This window comes from Mustela lutreola, chromosome 2 (assembly GCF_030435805.1).
Source record: "Mustela lutreola isolate mMusLut2 chromosome 2, mMusLut2.pri, whole genome shotgun sequence".
Classification (NCBI taxonomy): domain Eukaryota; kingdom Metazoa; phylum Chordata; class Mammalia; order Carnivora; family Mustelidae; genus Mustela; species Mustela lutreola.
The window spans coordinates 91,857,022-91,877,541 of NC_081291.1; the positions used below are offsets into that span (position 1 = coordinate 91,857,022).

Sequence of the window (20,520 nt, forward strand, 5' to 3'; positions counted from 1 at the left end):
CTCAGTGGTTAAAGCCTCTGCCTTTGGCTCAGGTCATGATCACAGGGTCCTGGGATCGAGCCCCCAGTCGGGCTCTCTGCTCAGCAGGGAACCTGCTTCCCCACTCCCCCACTTGTGATATTTGTCTGGCAAATAAATAAATAAAATGTTTATAAAAAATAAAAAAATTATGTTTATAAATCTAGAAATCAACTGCTAAAGACCAGAATAATACAGCAGTAATAATTGAGAGAAGTGCTTCCCATTTACCTGAATAGTTTTAAAAACTTCAGAAGCATGAGGAATTGATCCATGTAGTGATTAATTCTGAGTTCAAGGTTTTTTTTCTCTTTGCAAATCCATGAATAAATAGTAACCTTCCCGACACCTGAACAACATGAAAAAGAAGACAGAATAATTCACAAAATGGGTATTATCCTCAATCTTACAAAAGGTATCTTCTCTGTAGAAGTGAAAATATTAATTTGAGGGTGAAATTAATCAGTTATTAGATGAATCATGTTAACATCTCACCTTTTGCCTAGAGAGCCAGCTTAATGTTGTAAGAACCTGTAGGATTTTTTTTTTTAAGATTTTATTTATTTGTTATTTAAAAAAGAGAGAGAGACAAGAGAGAGAGAGCACAAGAGGGGTAAGTGGCAAAGGGAGAAACAGGCTCTCTGCTGAGCAGAGACTGATGCTGGTTTTATCCCAGGACTGAGCCACCCAGGCGCCCTGAATCTGTAGGGCTTTAAAGCCAGTTTTCTGGGGGCACCCTGGGTGGCTCAGTCAGTTGAGCATCTGCCTTTGGTTCAGCTCAGAATCCCAGAGTCCTGAGATTCAGCCCCATGTAGGTTCCCTCCTCAGCAGGAAGTCTGCTTCTCCCTCCGCTTCTGCCCCTCCCCCTGCTCCTTCTCTCTCTCTCTCAAATTAAGTAAAATCTTTTTTTTTAAAAAAAGCCAGTTTTCTGCCATTTCTGCCAGAATGTCACGCCTGTTGCTGTGCTCAACCTTCTGAGTTTCTTCACAAGGGCTAAGGGTCCTTAACACCAGGGAGCATTTAGCCCATATCACTTAAAAGGAATGAATGGGCTTTTTACGAACCTGTTGTTAAGTGGGAGCTTGGGTTATTTAAACAAAATATTTTTGCTTTTATCACCAGCCAAGATATTGGAAGGAGACATGCAAAGACTGGGAAAGACAGTAAGAATCTGGTTTTCCAACATAAGTGGAGGCCCTTCTTCCCATATCCTCTCCAATCCCAAGAGAACGGAGCACAGACAATCAAAACCTTTTTTTTTCCCCCTTTCTTTTCTCTTGTGGCTTTCAAGTGACATCTTGCAGGAAAGGCTGCCTTCAAAACAAACATTATTAGTGCCTGGTGAACTCACTAAGTTTTGCTTATTTTGACAGGGTGTGCGTGGAGAACCTGGTGAACAGGGTTACCAAGGAGAGCTTGGATACCCAGGCTCACAGGTTGTATCAGTGAACTTGTTTTTAGTGCTAAAGGATATTTGTTTGAAATTATCAAACAAAACAGATTCTTGGATAGGGACTTAACATATATCAGAATGGCCTTGGATATCTCTTTTCCAGGGCCTTCCAAAGCAAACTGTAGAGTCTCTCTCCTGGGCAAGTTAAACTCCAATAACTAATATTTACTAAGTTCTTATTACGTCTTAAATATGGCCCTAAGCACTAGTATTAACACATTTAACCTTTAACGGAAGGTTTTCTCTTTTGTATTCACTTTATCATACCGCTGAGTGCAAGGGGAGCAAAAGGGCTGTGTTATGAACCATGAGCAAGATAATCAATAAAAACCTCTCCTTACTTTCACCACCCACTGGGATGTGAGTATGATGCTCTATTTAAATGGGTGATTATAATGCCTCACGCAGGAATATAGAAGGTATAGAAGCCACGATCCATGTTTCTAACAGGAAAGCATTTCTCAGAAAAGCTGGAAAAAAAAATGAGTGTTGAAATCAGTAAAGTTAAATAGGTCAGGGAGAAAATGAGTACCTCCCCAGCAACGTGCCCAGTGAGATTAGGCTATTGTACTATTGTGAACAAGCAGCTGTACTCTTGGTTCTTGATAAAATCAAAATACGTTCTCCAGTCCTCAGCCCTTGGATATATAAAGCAAAGGTTGAATTTTCAAAGGAGATCAGTATCTTAGCAGCTCCTCTCTTTCCCCTTTCAGGATTTAAAATTAGTTGGGCGTATTAAAATATAAAAGCAGTGTTCTGAAATTTTAGGGCTCACTGGACTCAGCTGCGGAGGTGGTTATTATAGGTACAGATGGAAAAGGCTCACATCCGGTGTTTCTGGTAGAAAGAGCCTGGGGGGCTCCCTTGCAGATGCTGCTGAGTGGAGTGTGATAAATACATTAGTGATGGGTCAGGACCCACAAATCAAGTACCCTGATTTGTGCTCTCATTGTTGACTAAGGTGACTTTGGGATTACATGGGAAATAAATAGCTCCATAAACATTGGTTGAACTTTAATTTCATCTTGGGACTAGGGACTGAGAGGAAGACAAGGAATACCAGGAAATTCTGGACAAAGAGGATTACCCGGTGCTGAGGTAAGTTGGAAGCTCTAAAAGGTGCAGCAGAGCTGCTCATTAACAATGTTAACAGTGGCCACAGCATTCAGATACCCGAGTGTTCCCAAGGAATAACGTAAAGCTACACTCTTTGCCCTGGGATTTGTGGGTATCAGGGGTTTCTAGAAATAGCTAGTTTGATCACTGGGTGTACCCCCTTCTCTAGGTATTGTGGGAATATAGTGATCAACGAGATTGGGTCGGAGCCCCAAGGGTGTTTAACCCAAGCTCATAGTGCCTTACCTATAGCGTGACAAAAAATAAAACCGTAAAAGGGGCATCAAAGACTAATTTACTGCTTATAAACATAAAAGGAAGCATTGCCATCCCAGTCTTACAGATGAGGTGACTGAGGCTCAAAGGGATTGAGAATGATTTGTCATCTGGATAGGAAGTGGCTGAAGTGGCTCCCAGCTTGGTTCCCTCTGGCGTCCCTTCTACTCCTAACCCAGGATCCCAGCAGTTCATAGAAGGGTTAGACCTCATTGAGGCAGGTGATGAGGAGTGGCTTCTAATGACGGGAGCGTCTGGGCTTCAACACTGAGCAGCGTGATCTAAGTTAGGCAGAAGCATCTTGATCTGGAGATTTCAAACTCACATCTCCAGGATGGCCTATGTTCTAGGTCTGTTCTGACTCTATGTTGAGCAGGAAGAGTCTAGTCCTGTAAACCCATCTTATTGTTTTCATTTTCATTTGATAATATTTTCGGTTTTCAGTGGGTGAAAGTCCAGGTGTTTGTCTTCTGGATCTCCTAATCAAATGGTGTTTTCCCCTCTAGCAACCAGATCATTGCTTCAGTGCTCAGTACTTGGGAGACGTGACCTCTTACCCAGAATGCCTCCCTCCCCCCCCCCCCCCCGCCACCCAGAGATTAAATGTGCATAGGAAGCATTTTGTCTGTTGAAGGATACAATTAATTGTATAAAACATTAAAGGCGATTCGTGATTTAGGACCAGTTCCAGACTATTTCAATAACAGCAAGAGAGCCAGACAGTTAACATTGTGCCTTGAGGTGATTTTAGTCCTGATCTTATTGCAGGGGATTCCTGGGCCTCCCGGGCCAATTGGTTCCAAAGGAAAAGCTGGACCAACAGGAAGGAAGGTAAATGTCAAAAAACACATTTTTTTTTTTTTTTTAAATTGCAACTTGGGTTTCCTTATTCAAATCTCTCCTTACCTGATCATTTCCAACAGGAGTTTCTGATATGGTTAGTGGTGGTATTGACTGGCCATTATCTTATAGATGGACGGATGGATACAGGGAAGAAAAGACATATAGACTGACATATAGAAAGATGGATGGATAGTTGGCCACCTATATCAGTAGGCAAAGACATATCAATAAAAAGATACATATATGGATTCAGTACAAATACAGATTCTCACATTTACACCTCGAAAAATCAGAATAATACAAAATTCTGTTCCTGGTGCTTCATACCTGGTTTTGCTAATTTTCAGTGCCAAAATCTCTGCTCTATTTGTTATTATCTGTATGTAACAAAGTCTAGAGGAAGAGACTTACCTTGGACCAAACGGTGATGCCAATAGGACCTGAAAAGTGTGACTGTAGAATCTCTAAGGAGAATGACATAAGATTGCATGAACTCACAGGAGAAAATTAACTTCATGTTTACTTTTTATTGCAAAAGGGGGAAGTTGGTGATGTAGGAGCCACAGGCCCCCGGGGTCCACAAGGACTAAGAGGACAACCTGTAAGTCTGCTTTTTCTGTTTTGGACTCTTGATTCACTTTCTTGTTTCTTATTTGTTCTCGTTGCCCACCAAATTCTCATATTCTTGATGAATATTTGGGACACAAATATGATCTGATCCGCAGAACTGTTGTGAATCTAAAGAGTCAAAGATTCTCAAACTCTTCCTACAAATAAAGAACACACAGTCATCTCGGGATTTATTTTGCCTTCTCCCATGCTGTTGAAGAGGGACGTGCCAGTGAGTGTCTTCTGTTTGACAAAGCTGTTTTACAAGCATGTGAAACTTTCTGGAATACAGACATGTTTTATGAAACCCCTTTTCCAGGGAAACAAATAAGACAGGCAATCAGAATGCAAACTTATAAGTACATGGGCTCAATTGCTCAGAGCACAGAAATAACCCTTGGAAACCAACAATCGTTAGAGGTTTACTTCAATAGGTAAAACTACCAGAGACAGGGCTATGCATTTAGACCTTCCTTAGTCATCCTTCTAAACATGAGAAAAAGTTAATTATTTTATGGCTATTTTCAAGTCACCATTTTATGGGAAAGAGCTTTATGATATGGAAAAATGTTGTCTTCCCTGCAGCTTCGATTTGTTTCTGAAATTCCTTTTATGAGCAATGGGCAAAACCTGCTGTTGTTTTGCACTCAGTACTGAAATTGCATTGGTTAGCCAGAGGTGGAGAAAAAAAGCAGGCTGAGAAATTTAAATGTGGAAAGGGAAAGAACAGGGTTACTGTCGACCAGAATCTGAGACAAGTAGTGTTCTGCATCTACACTCAATCCGGATGATGAAGTTAACACTGTTTAACTTTGTGAAAATATCCTGATTTAAAATAATGCAAAGTTTGTTCCTACTGATCTCTCCCTGGGACAGACAAAGCTGGGGAGCAGTGCCTTTCTGGAAGGTGTCATTTCAGGATAGTCAGAGGCAGATATCTCCAAAATAGACAGTTTGGGTCTCTGGAGTTGTAAATGCCTGAAGCTCTGTGTGTCCTTCAATGGAAAGAAGATGGGAAAACCGCAAATGAATCTCATTTGCATTCTTTTGGTCTCCCAATAATTCATCTTTGGCAATCTTTTTTATCTTACTCTTTTTCATTTTCTAACATTTCAAACTTTCCTCCTTAGGCCATAAGAATGATCGTTGTGGCTTAAAATTTAAAATTGTCCTTTGCAGTTGACTACTTGGTTTAGGTGCAGTTCTTGTCCCTTGAGCAAAAAAGCACCTAAAGGTTCTGAATTCACTCCTTAATATAGGAAGCACACCGTGTACAGATGCTAAGATCCCAGTAGTATCATCAACATAGTCATAATTGCTAGCCTCACCATCACCTCCACCTTGACTGTCACTGTCTCCACCAACAACACCATCACTGTGACCAAAATCACCATCACCACCACTACCACCACCTCTGCCATCACCACCTCCACCATCACCTCCACCACCACCACCATTGCCTCTACCTCCACCCTCATTACTGCTCCTCTGCAAGCATCATCACTGCTGCACCATCAGCAGCAGAGTAATGACTGCTCTCTCTGAGCTGGCATCGTGCGAAGTGCTTTCCATGCATAATCTCACTCAATCTTCCCAGCAACCATGCTGTGTACATGGTGTTTTACCCCATTTAATGGGTGAGGAAGCTGAAATTTAGGTTGACTAACTTGCCTAATGCCCCTCGTACAACCAATTGGGAAATGGAATGAAAATTCAGATCTGTCTTGGTTTACGTTCTGTGCACTGATTCACTCAACTTCATTTCCTCTATCCCAATCTTTTTTCCTAAGGTCTGTCTTTATCTCTAGAGATTTATACAAAGTTCTGGAGTTTCTGCCATTGTTACTCTGTCCTGCAAGAAAAGCCCAACAGGGATTTTTTAATGGTGATATGGCTCCTTGCAACTATGGTATCATCTTGGTGAGGCATAGAATCTTGCTGAACAAGTTAAAAACTGAAAACAAAACAAAACGGAACAGAACAAAAAACCCCTCAAACTGCTATACCTTGCTCTTTAAAAATTTTAAGCCCTTATCCTCTCCTTATCCTGTAAAGGTAGCTTAGAGTTTATCCTATGAGATAAGATAAGCCTCTAGCAGCCTGTCTGCTTTGACCACTTCCTTCCTCTCCTGATTAATCCAAGGGTTCAGATAACATAATTAACCAAGCACTGGTATGGATAACTCTACTGTTCATCTTGTGTCATTTTCTTAGGGTCTTTTAGGTCCAGATGGATATGGACATCCAGGAAGAAAAGGGAAAAAGGTGAGGCTTAAGTTATGAAGTATTCCAAATGAAGGACTATAGTTTTTATTTTATTAGATGGATGGTAAGTCTTATTCTAAGTGGTATGCCAGACATGGTTTCTGAACGCTGTTTATGACATGTTGTAGCTGCCAGAGTTCCCTCCTTAAAAAAAAAAAAAAAAAAAAAAAAAAAGCTGATTTTTTGTCACTGCTTTTTTTAAAAAATCAAACTCTTTTTCTCATCTTCCACCTGTGCCACATGGTCCCACCTGAGCCAGGAACCTCCCCAACTCCTCGCCTCAGCAAACACTCTTGCCTTTATTTGAGATGTCCCTACCCATCTCCCTCCTTTTGACAATTTTTCCTCATTTTCTCAGACCAACTCAAATATCAACTTCTCTTTGTGGAAGCCTTCTTGGATTTCCATGGACAGATTTGGTTGTCCTATGCTCTGTGTTCCTAAGGTGTGTTAGTCATATTTCTACAGTAGTCCCTTTCCATTGAGGTTGTATTATAATTTATCCTTACGTATTTGACAAGTTTGTGAATTTGACAGTAGACTGCATCTTATTCAGTTTTGTATTGCTGGAATGAGCCTGGCACAGAGTAGGGACTCAGTAAATATGTTTGAATATTTCTACTCCCAAAGAAGATGGTATTTTAGCATGTTGTAGTTGAAGGGTTACTGACAGAGGTTTTGAAGAATGAAACTCACATGAAGCTTTCAACTCATCAAATGTCAATAGTTACAGTTATTCTGGTGCTTTGGTCTGTGAGTTACCATTTATTGCATCACAACATAAGAAATCACTGGGATGTTTAGAGATGCCCAGCTACTTAACCCTGGGCTGGCTTCTCTGCAATTCTCTTATTTCCCTTGATGGCACTGCTGCTATTTTATTGACCAGAAAAATGCCCTGAATATAATTAATGGGCATAAATTCCCAAAACATAGTAAACTTTTAGTAAATATCTGTGCAATAATGAAAAATGGAGACCTCGGTGATCATCTAGTTCGGCCCTTTTGATTCACAGATAAGAAAATTGAGATTCAAAGAAGTGATGTAATGTGCTGATGGTCACACAGCTGGCCACACATCACAGTCACACATGGTTAGAGACAGATCTGAGTGTAGAAGCTATGCCATTGGATCCCCATCCTGGCACATCCTGTCTTTCTTCTCTAGTGGGGACTTTGCATAGATGGGGAATTCTAGGTAGAATTCAAATGCCCATATTTTAAGCCACATACCAGCTCTGCACTAAATCCAAGGGCAGCCTCTCCTTATTGTAGTGTGGTTAACACTGTGGAACACTGTGGAACAGTTCTGAGCTGCAGCCAGAGCCCTATTTTATTTTATTTTATTTCGTGGGTTTTTCCTGGCAAGACTTAATGGCTTCGTTTTAAACAGTCCTCATTGCTGCTTGGCTGACTGGCTGGCTATCTTCCCCTCATCTATTCACTCTCCTCTCTGAATTGACTGTTTCATACCTTCTCCCCTTCCCTCAGACTTCCAAGACCTGCTTTCCCTTCCAAATTTCAGCAGACAGTTGTGCTTCTTGTTTCATGAAATAAGTAGGAGAAATGAACAGAAAACATCTACCTACATCCGCCATGACATAGGCCAACTGACTTGCCTCTGTACCCTGTCTTCCCTCCTACTGCTATAGATAAGAGTCCGTGCCCTCATCTAAGACTGATCGCATCTCTCTTGGGCTGGATTCCATTCCCTTTTTGCTTTGTTAAGGTCCTGGGTCTTTTCTCGTCTTCATCCTCAAATTTTCTTCCCTCTCCATAGATCATTCCTGTCAGTATACAAAGAAGTGTGAATATAGCCCATCTAAAAAAACAAACATAAAAAACCCTCACTTAACTACATAGTACCACTGTCCCCCTTCTCTCTGGCAAAATTCTTTGATGGATTAGGTGTATATCTGTGGTTTTTACCCAATGGTGATTTTACCCTCCAGGGCATATTTGGTAATGTCTGGAGATGTTTGGGTTGTCACAACTGGGGGAGGAGATGCAAAGGGCACCTAGTGGATGGAGACCAGAAGTACTATTTTTCTTCCTGTAATACACAGGACAGCCCCTCACAACAAAGAAGAATCATCAGGTCCAAAATATTAGTAGTGCCATGGTTGAGAAACTCCACTTTCTGTCCTCTGGTTCTTTGGAACGGATGACAGTTGAACCTTCACCCCCTGACCCCTGCCCACTCAATGACATCTGCTTTAGTCAAGGTAAAACCCATGGTGCTAAATCCAGTGGTCAGTTCTCTGTCCGCATCATACTCTAAGTCTCAGCAGCATTTGACAAAGGTGATCATGGCCTTCTTCTTTAAACCTTTCCTCTCTCATCTCCCAGAACATACCAATTCCCTGGTTTTTGCTATCTTCTTGTTTTTAGTTTCTTTTGAATGTTCTTGGCCTCTAAATATTAGAAGACTCAGGACTCTATCCTTATACTTTTCTTTTTTATAATTTTAATTTTTAAATTTTTTTATTAAGTTTTTCAGTTAACGTAGAGTGTATAGTTAACGTAGAGTGTAGTATTAGTTTCAGGTGTACGGTATAGTGATCAACACTTCCATACAACGCCCAGTGCTCATCACAGGTGCCCTCCTTAACCGCCATCACCTATTTCCCCCATCCCTTCCCCCACCTCTCCTCTGGTAACCATCAGTTTTTTCTCTATAGTTAAGAGTCTGTTTCTTGGTTTCTCTCTGCCTGTCTGTCTCTTTTTTCCTTTGCTCTTTTTGTTCCTTATACTTCTGTTGTGCTCCTCTTTACTTTCTTCTCAGGTGACCTTATCCAGTTTCACGGCATCAGGTATCCTTAATCTATCCTCTAATCTCCGTGCACTTCTCCAGTTTGGACCAGTGTCTTAAACTCTAAACATGTTTCCACCGTAAAACTGGCATGTAACGAAACAACCTTCTCTCCCCGCCCCCCTCCTCTCCCTCCTTCTTCTCCTCCACCACCTTCTCCTTTTTCTCCTCCTCCTCCTCCTCTTCCATTCCCCTCTTCCTTCATTTTTCTTCTTTTGTTTGTTAACCTTTGATTATGGAAAAATTCAAACATAGATACAGGTGGCAAAACTAATACAATGACACCTCTCCCCAGGTACCCATCACCTAACTCAAGCGATGAAAAACCCTTGACCAGTTTTATTTTGTTTTATATGTACCCCACCACACCTGTATCCTTCCCCCAGTTATTTTGAAGCGATCCCAGATATCATATATTCCATGAGTAGATATTTCAAGTTGCATCTCTAAAAGATTCTTTATAAATATAACCACAGTACCATTATCAACCTAAGAATTAACAATAATCTTTTAATATCATCAAATATCTGGTCAGATATCATCAAATATCTGACAAACTGCCCCTCCTCTAGCCTTCCCCGTCTCAGGGAGTACAGCCTCCCATCTGCCAGTTGTGCAAGGAAGATACTTGCTCCATCTTTAATAAATGTCTGTCTCTCAACTACTGTATTTACCTCATCATCAAATACTGTGAGTGTACCTTCCAGATACATCTAGCATTTCATCACTTCTCGCCCCTGCCACTGCCACCCTCTGGATCAAGCCACCTGACTGGCATTCTTGTTTCCACTCTTGCCTAATCTAGTTAGTCCTCTGAGCAGCAGCCAGAGCCCTATTTTATTTTATTCTATATTTATTTTTTAAAAGATTTTATTTTCAAGTAAAGTCTACACCAAACATGGGGCTCGAACTTGCAACCCTGAGAACAAGAGTCACGTGCTCTACTAATTGAGCCAGTCAGGCACCCCCACACTCATCTTTTAAATGGATAATCAGACCATGTCATTCCTTTATTCAAAGCCCAGCTTCAGCTCCTGGTGTCATTCAGAATTAGCCCATTGTTAACATGGCCTACAAGACTCTATACATCTGGTCCTTCTGTGAACTCCCTGACATCCTCTCCTCCTGCTCCCCTCCTGCCATTCTGGGGCAGGGTTCCTCAAACACAGCACACATTCATATTCTTGCCTCAGGGTTCTTCACACACTCATCTTTCACACACACACATGTCTCCCAGATACCTGTTTGGCTGGCTTCCTCAAGTTATGCTGGTCTTTGCCCAAATGTGGCCATTACCAAAAGGCTTTGTCTGACCACTTTGTATAAAATAGTTACCCCCTGACCAAATCTATCCATGTCATTCTTTATCTGTTAATCCTCTTTCTAGAATAGCATTCATCTCTCCCTGACATACATTTCTTCCTCACTAGCAGGTAAGTTCCACGATAGCAGGATCTTTGTTCTGTTCACTGCTCAATTCCCAGTGGCTAGAAAGGTGCCTGGCATGTAGCAGGTGCTAACTAAATACTTGTTGAATGAACAGTTGCTTTGTAGTGTGCCTTTGATCTGACAATGACCACCTGCTTTCCGGCAGCCAGTTTGGTACCCTTCCCTTTGGTTTATGTTGGATCAGACCTCTGGTTATTTAGACCACTGGATAAAAATGCTTAAGAAGGAAATTCTGTTACACAATATGTAATACATAGTCCCATAGTTCCCTTTCTGTCTGGCAAAGAAGGAAGGGGAAGATTGGTAAAGATCATTTGCCACTTATTTCACATCAAATTATAGAAATAAAATATGGTCACTTGGGAGTGGCTCAAGATAACAACCGTTACTATCATTGTTTTTCCTGGCACCTGTTTTGAGTCTATTTTCTCAAAATTATAGTTTCTTCTTATTCCCTGAGGAATGTCAAAGAAAGACTCAATCATATGACATTAAACAAAACCTTATCTCATTTCTGACACTAGGGTGAACCTGGATTTCCTGGCTCTCCTGGTGCACAAGTAAGAAGTTATCTTTCTGCGTCTGGCAACTGGTATGCAGCATGTGTCATTTGTTTGTAGCTATTTTTTTTTTCCAACTCAAGGCTTTGCTTTTGATTCTGTGAAGGGGGAAGATGGTGACTCAGGCCACCGAGGAGAGAAGGGAGCAAAGGGAATCAGAGGGCGGAGGGTAAGAATCAAAGGAATTTCCCAAGATCTATAACTGCACATATCATGACACTACTCATGGGAGAATTTCTATTGGGTTAACGGACTTCTCAGCAGGAAGCTCTTGTCCTTCTCAGGAAACATTCCACACCTTTCTCTGGCCACCCCACTCCCCCTGCCCCCGAATTAATACCACTCTCATTGATCTTGTGAATACAAATGCAGCTCATCAAAGTGTAATAAAAGAAAATCCAAGTTGGAGTTTCAGTTACACAATATCTATATCTATGGTAAGTCTGGAAATCACTTGGGAGGGTATTGTTTTAGCGGCAGAGCAAACATCGCTATTTCTGTCAGATTCCTTCAAGCCTTAACTTTGTCTTAGCTAATTTAGGACTGGACTCTCAGGAACGTGGCTGCCATCCTGGTGGACTTTGAGCCATGTCTTCACTGTGCTTTGTGGAGTCCACCATTTAAAATCCATTCCCTCGGGTTCCAAAGGTTCAGTCTCAAAAAGCTACAATCACTGGCAGCTCTTTTTGGAAAGAGCCTGTGAATATCTAAAACCTTGACAGTTTTTAGCTGATAGACATTAGAGAACAAGGCCTTCCGGGAAAGACATGGACTAGTATTTGGTGCAGAAAAGAGGAAAGAGAATATTTATTATCTAGGCACTCAATAATTGGTATTTTCATACACTGGCAAGGGCACAAAGGAAAAAACTAATCTATGCCTAATGTGGTTTGCTGCTGGCTAATATTGCCCTGCTCTATGATGTCTCTGATTTCAAATAACTGATGTCTCTGGTTTCAAATAAAAAAGAACAAAGCATTACCTACATGCTGATACTGCTATGTCGTTTCAGATACCTGTAAGATGATCAGTAAACCATGGTCAGCATAGACCTTTTATCAGACTCTAAAGACCAGAAGGTGGTGCAAGAAATTTTCTCTTTGATGTCTTTCTCTTGATGTCAGGTCCTCAGGGTGTATTTCCTATATTCTTTTAATTATATGACTTGGAGTCTAAATTGACTACTGAGCCATCCTTTAAGGCCGGGTTTGAAAGTGTGTGTCTGTGTGTATGTCCACATGTTGGCTGAGGTTAGGTCTGTAGGGGGCAGTTTAGATGGCTCCCGAAGGAGACTGCCTCCCTTTCTACTTTGGCATCTCACTCCATTGATACAGTTCATAAACTTAACTAGTCCCTAGCGGACTCATTGGAGCTTAGAAAGAATGACAGCTTAGTATCTCAAAGTGGGTCTGATGGTTTTAACCGAGTTGTATTCAAGAGGAGAAGCTTATTCCTTTGGTTTGGCTATTTTTAGGGTAATGCTGGCTTTCCTGGACTTATTGGAACTCCAGGTGACCAAGGCCCTCCAGGACCAGTGGTAACATAGATTCTTCTTTCTTTTATTTTCAACCTTTGTGTAAAAGTGAATAAGGATCTGCTAAGAGCCATCTGAATGAATGAAGAAATGAACATTTGGGAGGCCCTAGAGGATCTGTATAGGGAATGAACCAAGTTTGCTTTTGGAGACATTAGCTTCAAGTCCTTACACAGTATACTTATTTAATGTATATTGTTTACTTGAACATCGGGAAGATATTAGAGCAGCTGGAGATTTATAAACCTGTCTAAATACATAATACATAAACTCAGTGGAGACTGAGTTTATCAATATAAACAAGATGAGCAAAAACATTTGTGTAAACACTGGAAGGAAATCCTAACAAAATGTGACATTTATATAATCTGAACTAAACAGACAATGTTGCAAGTCCACAATTTTTTTTTTTTTTTTAAATTCCCTGGGAGGTCATTTGGTATGAAGGGAAAGACTTTGGGGCTCTTGTCATTTTGCAATACCCCTTGTCCCATGAGGCTAGGCAGTCTTTTCACAGGAGATGGTAGAGTGAGTGAGCCAGGGGCTGAACCTGGTGGTTTCACTGCATTTAGGATTTACTGTAGAGGAGCCACAAAGTCATGGAAGCAAAAATCTTGGAAGCAGAATGATGCACACACCTATTTTACAGACGAGAAAACAAAGGCTGAAAAGATTATTGTGACCTACCTGAGCTGACAAATCACTAGCTTGTAGAATCTAAATAAAAACAAGGATCTCTAGACTCCCAGAGTACCTCAGTCAGGACTATCTGTTCTGAAGGATTCCAGGGATGGCTTATTTGGCACTAGAGCCAGGATAAGATGGTGGTGGGTAGCCTGAGGAGGAGAGATAGGAAATGGCTGGTCTACTTTAGAACTGTTTCTGAATCGCCCTGAGATCTTGACAGGCCTTTTCTTGAATTGGATCCTAAACTGTGTGGCTTGCTCTCAAGATGACCTGATCTTCTAAGAGTCTTTATGTACCATGCTCCTGGATATCCTAGACTCTGAGGTCTGAGCATACCTCTGATCCACTCTGACTTTTTTCCTTAGGGGATCAGCCAGAATTCCAGGGCCAGGACTGTAGGGAAAGAAGGTGGTCTATGTACTATGGTATCTTTCTGAGAATGTTTTGCTAACTCCAGAGAATAATTTATCAGACCTCAGAATCTTACATTTTAAACCCATTTCTTCTCTTCCCAGGGCATCAAGGGTCCCAAAGGTTTGGCAGATATGATGGTAGGTAAACATTTTAAATCTAAACCTTGTTCTTTTTAACACATGAGGCTTTCCTCTTCCACACAGTAGAAATCTATATTCTATTGTTTCTCTTCTTATAAATTCTTTAAGTACCTTAAGTTTATAGACTTTCCTCTGAAAGGTTATAATCACATCAGTGAGAAGAGTAGAATAATGTTTTAAATCATGGAGGCAATCTGGATGTTTCTGAGTGCTACTATTGGCTGACATGAAGGGAAAGATTGAGGCTACAACTCCCATACAATATGCCTTTTTGTAAGAAGTTGTTCAGAAGTTGCTTATAAAGTATTTATAGATGGCAGAGTACATCTTCATGTTTTATGACACACCTGAAAACAATCTCAAAAGTTACGGTCAGGGGCGCCTGGGTGGCACAGTGGGTTAAGCCGCTGCCTTCGGCTCGGGTCATGATCTCGGGGTCCTGGGATCGAGTCCCGCATCGGGCTCTCTGCTCGGCGGGGAGCCTGCTTCCTCCTCTCTCTCTCTCTCTCTTTCTACCTGCCTCTCCATCTACTTGTGATTTCTCTCTGTCAAATAAATAAATAAAACCTTTTTAAAAAAAAAAAAGTTACGATCATTTTTCATCTCCGAAGCACAAAAATACTACTGTGGTGGGAAAGAAGTGGGGCGAGCGAGAACCAAGAAATAAAGGGGCCAAGGGATTAACAGAGCACAGAGGAAGAGGTCAAAGGAACGAAGCAGAATTCTAATGGTGGTGTGAGGGGATCTGTGTCTTGGCATTCGCCCTAAAGAATTGTTCCAGGAATTGCTGACACAGAGATCCAGGAATTGAAGACAGTTCTTTGCATTTTAGGCCAAGAGTTCTAGATTGAAACTTCCTCAAAATCAAATTTGGTTCCATTGCTTTTTGAGGCAGTTAAAAAAATTATTTATTAATTATAATTATAATTATAAAATTATAAATGTATAAAAATATAATTATAATTATAATTATAAAATTATAAAATTGTATAATTAATTATAAAAGTATTTATCTATGTCTAGTAATATGAGCACTGTATGGTATATAAAATATATTTTAAGTGTTTTAAAATATCTGTTGTATCTAGAAATATAACTTCTGAATCATTTCATCTGCTGTAACAATTTTTGTGTTTTCTATTGTAGCTTAGAAAGCTTCAGAAAGAAACTGATAATACACAGATGACATTTCTAAGTCATGAGAGAGAGAGATGGAATATGCTTCAGATTAAATACCTTTCCCTTTTCCCTCTTTCTCCATCTTTCTAACAGCCTTGTGACATCATTGCTGTCATACAAGAGAACTGCCGTAAGTTGTTTGGGAAAGGCTCAAGTGGGGGCCAGTGGTGTGAGGTGGGGCTGGTTCATGGTCATGGACTGGGGACATAAATCACCTGTGGATTTGACTGAGTGTTGTCTATCATGAAAGACTTATAAATTAATGTATTTGGCTCAGTCTGCCTTTGGGTAAGTAATCTTCTCCAGTGGGGTCTCAGAAATGAAGTGGCTGAAAGGGATGCTGTCTCAATGGTGAAGAGAAATTCCACTATAATGTGGCACCTCATGAAGGGGAATGCCAACTGCACACCTGCATGTCTGCATCTCAGTGCTTCTTATCACAAAACAAATAAAGAAAAACTTTGCTATTCTTATTCCATCCATTTAAACAAGAGGGATCATCAGGGAGCCTTCAATAAGAAATGTGTCCTTTTTTATTTGCATTTATGCTTTAACAATGGAATTACAAATCATCAGATGTTAATATTTGGTAACATCCCCAGATTGGATTTTACTCATTGTCTTTAGTGTATTCCTGGATATTTGCTTCCTGTAATATGTACACTTCTCCACTCACTAGCAATAGGGAGAGAACATTGATTTGGCAGAGTGCTTAATTTGGGTGCTTGGCTTCTCTCCACAAATGCCTAGTCCTGCTTATTTAAACTTCATGTTCTGTCCATTCCCATTTAGTTGCTGTTGAAAGAGATTCTGGAGTCCTTTTTCTTAGAAATCACAAAAAATAATACCATAGTTTTGACCACAAAGGGAGAATGTCAGAGTTGACCATGTAAAAAGTTAAAACCCGTTTATACTGAAGACCACTGTGAAGTCAAAAGTGAACAGAAAGGGGCGTGCGTCTTGGTGGCTCAGTGGGTTAAAGCCTCTGCCTTCGGCTCAGGTCATGATCCCAGGGTCCTGGGATTGAGTCCTGCATCCAGCTCTCTGCTCGCTAGAGAGCCTGCTTCCTCCTCTCTCTCTGCCTGCCTCTCTGCCTACTTGTGATCTCTCTCTGCCAAGTAAATAAATAAATAAATAAAAATACTTAAAAAAAAAGTGAACAGAAAAATGGGGAAAAATATATACAATATACCAAGCCAAGGACCTAATTTTGTTAACTCTGTCATGTCGAAATATATATAATCGCTTAATCATTTTTAAAAAGATTTTATTTATTTATTTGACAGAGAAAGAGACAGTGAGAGAGGGAACACAGCACGGGGAGAAGGAGGGGGGAAAGCAGGCTTCCCACCAAGCAGGGATACTGATGTGCCGCTCGATCCCAGGACCCTGAGATCATGACCCGAGCTGAAGGCAGAAGCCCAACGACTGAGCCACCCAGGCATCCCTCCTCAATCACTTTTATCTACAAGCTCAGATATTTTATATATGTTGAACCTAATGTAAAAAATTCTTAGACTGAAAAATCTAAGTATCATGAGACATCTATAGTATCATGAGACATCTATAGTGGACTAGGCAATACTGCTCTAAATTTATCGATGAAAAGAATTCATGTTCATCATATACTAAGTAAAAAAAGATTCAGAATAGGACATATACTAAGGTCCAAGTTTTATAAAATAAAATAACAAATTAAACAAATACATACATACATAGACATTATGAATTAAGGATAATTTTAATTTTTTGTTTTCTGATATTTTCCATAAAAATATATTACTTGAGCAAACACACTTATACATATTATAGTGTGTATAATATATACAGTATATTATATACAGTTTTAGATATATATATGTATATATATGTGTGTGTGTATATATAGTTTCAGAATAGCTCAGTGTATTAGTCAGGTTTAAGTTCAGTACAGTGTGACCTCAGTGCTCAGTAATAATGACACAAAGGTATTTCTCAGATCAAAGCCATGAAGGGGTCAGTCTGGGGTTGAAATGGATGTCCGCAGTATTCAGGAACACAGGCTCTTTATATTTTTTCATTCTGCATTGTAGGAAGGGTGTTCTGTTTCCAAAATCACCTTGAGGTCCAAGATGTTGACCAAGCTTCAGGCAACAGGAAAAGAAAGGGAAAGTTGTTTCTGAAGTAGTTTCTGAAGTTGTTTCTACCATCTCTCTTTTTTTTTTCTTTATTTTTTTTTAAAGATTTCACCCATTTACTTGACAGAGATCACAAGTAGGCAGAGAGGCAGACAGAGAGAGAGAGAGAGAGAGAGAGAGAGAGAGGAGGAAGCAGGCTCCCCACTAAGCAGAGAGTTCGATGGGGGCTCGATCCCAGGACCCCGGGATCATGACCCTAGCCGAAGGCAGAGGCCCTAACCCAGTGAGCCACCCAGGTGCCCCTCTACCATATCTCTTATTCCGTTCTTCCAGCTTCTCCACTGGGAAATGGAGTCTTTTCTCCAGGCAGCCATATGTCCTGAGACTGAGGATTTACTGCTATAGAAAAAAGGGAAAATGGATATTGGGGAGCAAATCGAGGTCTTGACCAAACTCAGGCAGGAGTCAGAGAAGGTCACTGCTTGAATTTCTCAGAGAAGATAGTTTTTCATATTGAAGCACTCACCTAGAAACCATAGCACTGCCTATATAAACTAACAATGTCTCGTTTTTTCCTCCAAAACAATTTCCCTTCCAGCTTGTTCGACAGGTAGGTAATATTTCTTCTTATTCACTCAGACATCACCTGTTCAGAGGCATTACAGAAAATCTTAAATCTGGGTGTCCATTGTGTTAAGGTATTTCCAAATGCCCAGCGTTCCCTAGCGAAGTGGTCTTTGCCTTGGACATGTCAAACGACGTCTCCCAGTCGGATTTTGAGAGGATGAGAAACATTCTATTGTCTCTGTTGGAGAAGATGGAAATAAGTGACAGTAACTGCCCAATGGGTGCCCGAGTGGCCATCGTTTCGTACAATGCCAAAACTGACTACCTGGTTCGCTTCTCAGACCACAAGGGGAAGCCCACACTCCTGCAGGCGGTCAGGGCGATCCCTCTGCAAGGGTCTTCTGGCAGCAGGAACCTTGGGGAGGCCATGAGGTTTGTGGCCAGACATGTATTCAAACGTGTGCGCTCCGGTCTTCTCGTGAGGAAAGTGGCTGTGTTCTTCCAGGCAGGCTGGTCTCATGACCAAGATGCTTTCAGCACCGCCACTCTGGAGCTCAGCGCACTGGACATCACCTCTGCGATCATCACCTTCACAGAGGCGCACAACCTCCCGTATGACCTGCTGGTAAGTGGGGGAGTCGCTGGGGGGCGGCGGCTTAGTACCTGCTCCTTTTCCCTCCATCAAGGACTGCATTGATGTGTATGCAGGGGGAGGGGGGTGTTCTTATTATGGACTCTGCTACAAGTGTAACTACTAGCACCAACTGGCCACTCTTGAGTGCTTACTCTGAGCTACATGCCTCACAAACATTAACTTATTTAATATCCCCAAGACTCTCTGAGGTGAGTAGATAAGAAATATCTTATTCAGAGATAAGAAAACTGAGGCTTAGAGAGTTAAGTATACCATCAAAAGTCAAATATCTAGTTAGTAGCAGATTGATCTGCCTTCAGAGCCCATGCTTAAACACTGTGCTAAATTGTATCAGGAGGGTTTGTAGAATGTAACTCTCCCTTTCCTCTCTTCTCCTCCCCTCTGCTCCCGCCCCCTCCCCTCTCCTCCCCTCATCTCCTTCCTTCCTCTTTCTTTCTTTCTTTCTTTCTTTCTTTCTTTCTTTCTTTCTTTCTTTCTTTCTTAAACACATACCCATATGACAAAGTGGGTAAAGCACATTAATTTAAAATGTACATCTAGATGGATTTTTATAAATGTTAAACCCCTTGTGACCAAGACATGGTTCAAGATATGAAACTCTCAGCATCCTTTAAGTTTTGCTCATGCTTCTCCAAACTATACACTCCACAGAGTCTCTGCTCTTCTGGCTTCTGTCACAGTCAAATAAGCAGTTTGGCTTGTTCTGAACCTTCATTTCAATTGAATCCTATAACATGTACTCTTTCGTACCTGGCATCTTCCACTCAACATAATGTCTGTTCTCCTTGTTTATCTATGTTGTGTATATGGGTATCATTATTTTTTACTGCTGTTCTGAACTATGCTAAGTGTGTACATACCACAATTTATTTACCTATTCTCCAGACGTGACTTCTCTAACTGAACCCCACATAACACATTCTCATGGAATATATGGGGTGATCTATCAAAATAAAGACAGGTTCTCTAAGAGACTCCATTGTCAATATTCAACTGTAATGGGCTAGCAAAAATGAAAATGTCATATAGTTCAGCCCAATAGCTAGTTAATTTAGCTGTGCTAGACCATTTAATTTTCTTGTAAAGAGAGAGGGTAGGTGACAGACACTGTTATCACAGCTGTGGATATACTTCTAAGAATCAATAGATAAAATTATGATAGCTTGCAACCATTGGACTACATACCCTGGGTTTTGATAAACAAAGTTAAAATGCAAAGCACTGAGTTCTTTTCTTGCTGTAACATCCCTCTTGTCCAGGAGGATGTGTGAGCAGAGATGTATTGTTGATGGAGCAGCCCTCAATAACTTCCTGAATGGATTCCTAAAGGCAGAATATAACCAAATAACAGTTAAAATTAGAGACTGGCTCTTCCATCAACAATGAGTGCCTTTGGAAAAGTCTCTTCATCTTTCTGAGTCTCATTTTGCTCAGCTCTAAAATAGAGAGAAGGTCACAAGTAAATGTCATCTAGCTCCCTTCCTGGTGTAATGATCTATTTACAAAAAAAGCATCTCCCTAACATTTGGAGAGTGACCCTTGGGGTACAGTTACATACCTCAAATGTCCAGCAGTGTGGCTGTCTGAGAGGATCCTGGGCAGACTGTTGGGATTTGATGTAGAGTGAATATTTGGTCAGGGTGCTCTCGGCTTCTTAGTTGCTTTAGGTTCCAGGTAAAAGGATATAATTGTATGTGAAAAGAATCTGCTAGCTTCAGTACACTTGGACCTCAGCTTGGTCACTTCTCTCTCTGCTCTCCTTTCTGTTTCTTAGACATATTCTTGCCCCGGGTTGCTGGAAACCAATTCTGTTTCCTAAATGTAAC

The 20,520-nt window shown here is 40.9% G+C and overlaps 1 protein-coding gene across 2 annotated transcripts in view; it reads left to right on the plus strand.

Moving 5' to 3' along the window:
• LOC131824529 (collagen alpha-4(VI) chain-like) overlaps nt 1-20,520 on the plus strand; it is a 117,757-nt gene that overhangs the window by 76,009 nt on the left and 21,228 nt on the right. For both annotated transcript variants that reach the window (XM_059162579.1, XM_059162580.1), the window contains exons 21-32: nt 1,392-1,454; nt 2,507-2,569; nt 3,632-3,694; nt 4,245-4,307; nt 6,530-6,580; nt 11,366-11,401; nt 11,508-11,570; nt 12,876-12,938; nt 14,138-14,173; nt 15,449-15,485; nt 18,071-18,082; nt 18,171-18,664. In XM_059162579.1, the coding sequence (XP_059018562.1) occupies nt 1,392-1,454; nt 2,507-2,569; nt 3,632-3,694; nt 4,245-4,307; nt 6,530-6,580; nt 11,366-11,401; nt 11,508-11,570; nt 12,876-12,938; nt 14,138-14,173; nt 15,449-15,485; nt 18,071-18,082; nt 18,171-18,664 (1,044 nt within the window). The remainder of the gene's footprint in view (nt 1-1,391; nt 1,455-2,506; nt 2,570-3,631; nt 3,695-4,244; nt 4,308-6,529; nt 6,581-11,365; nt 11,402-11,507; nt 11,571-12,875; nt 12,939-14,137; nt 14,174-15,448; nt 15,486-18,070; nt 18,083-18,170; nt 18,665-20,520) is intronic.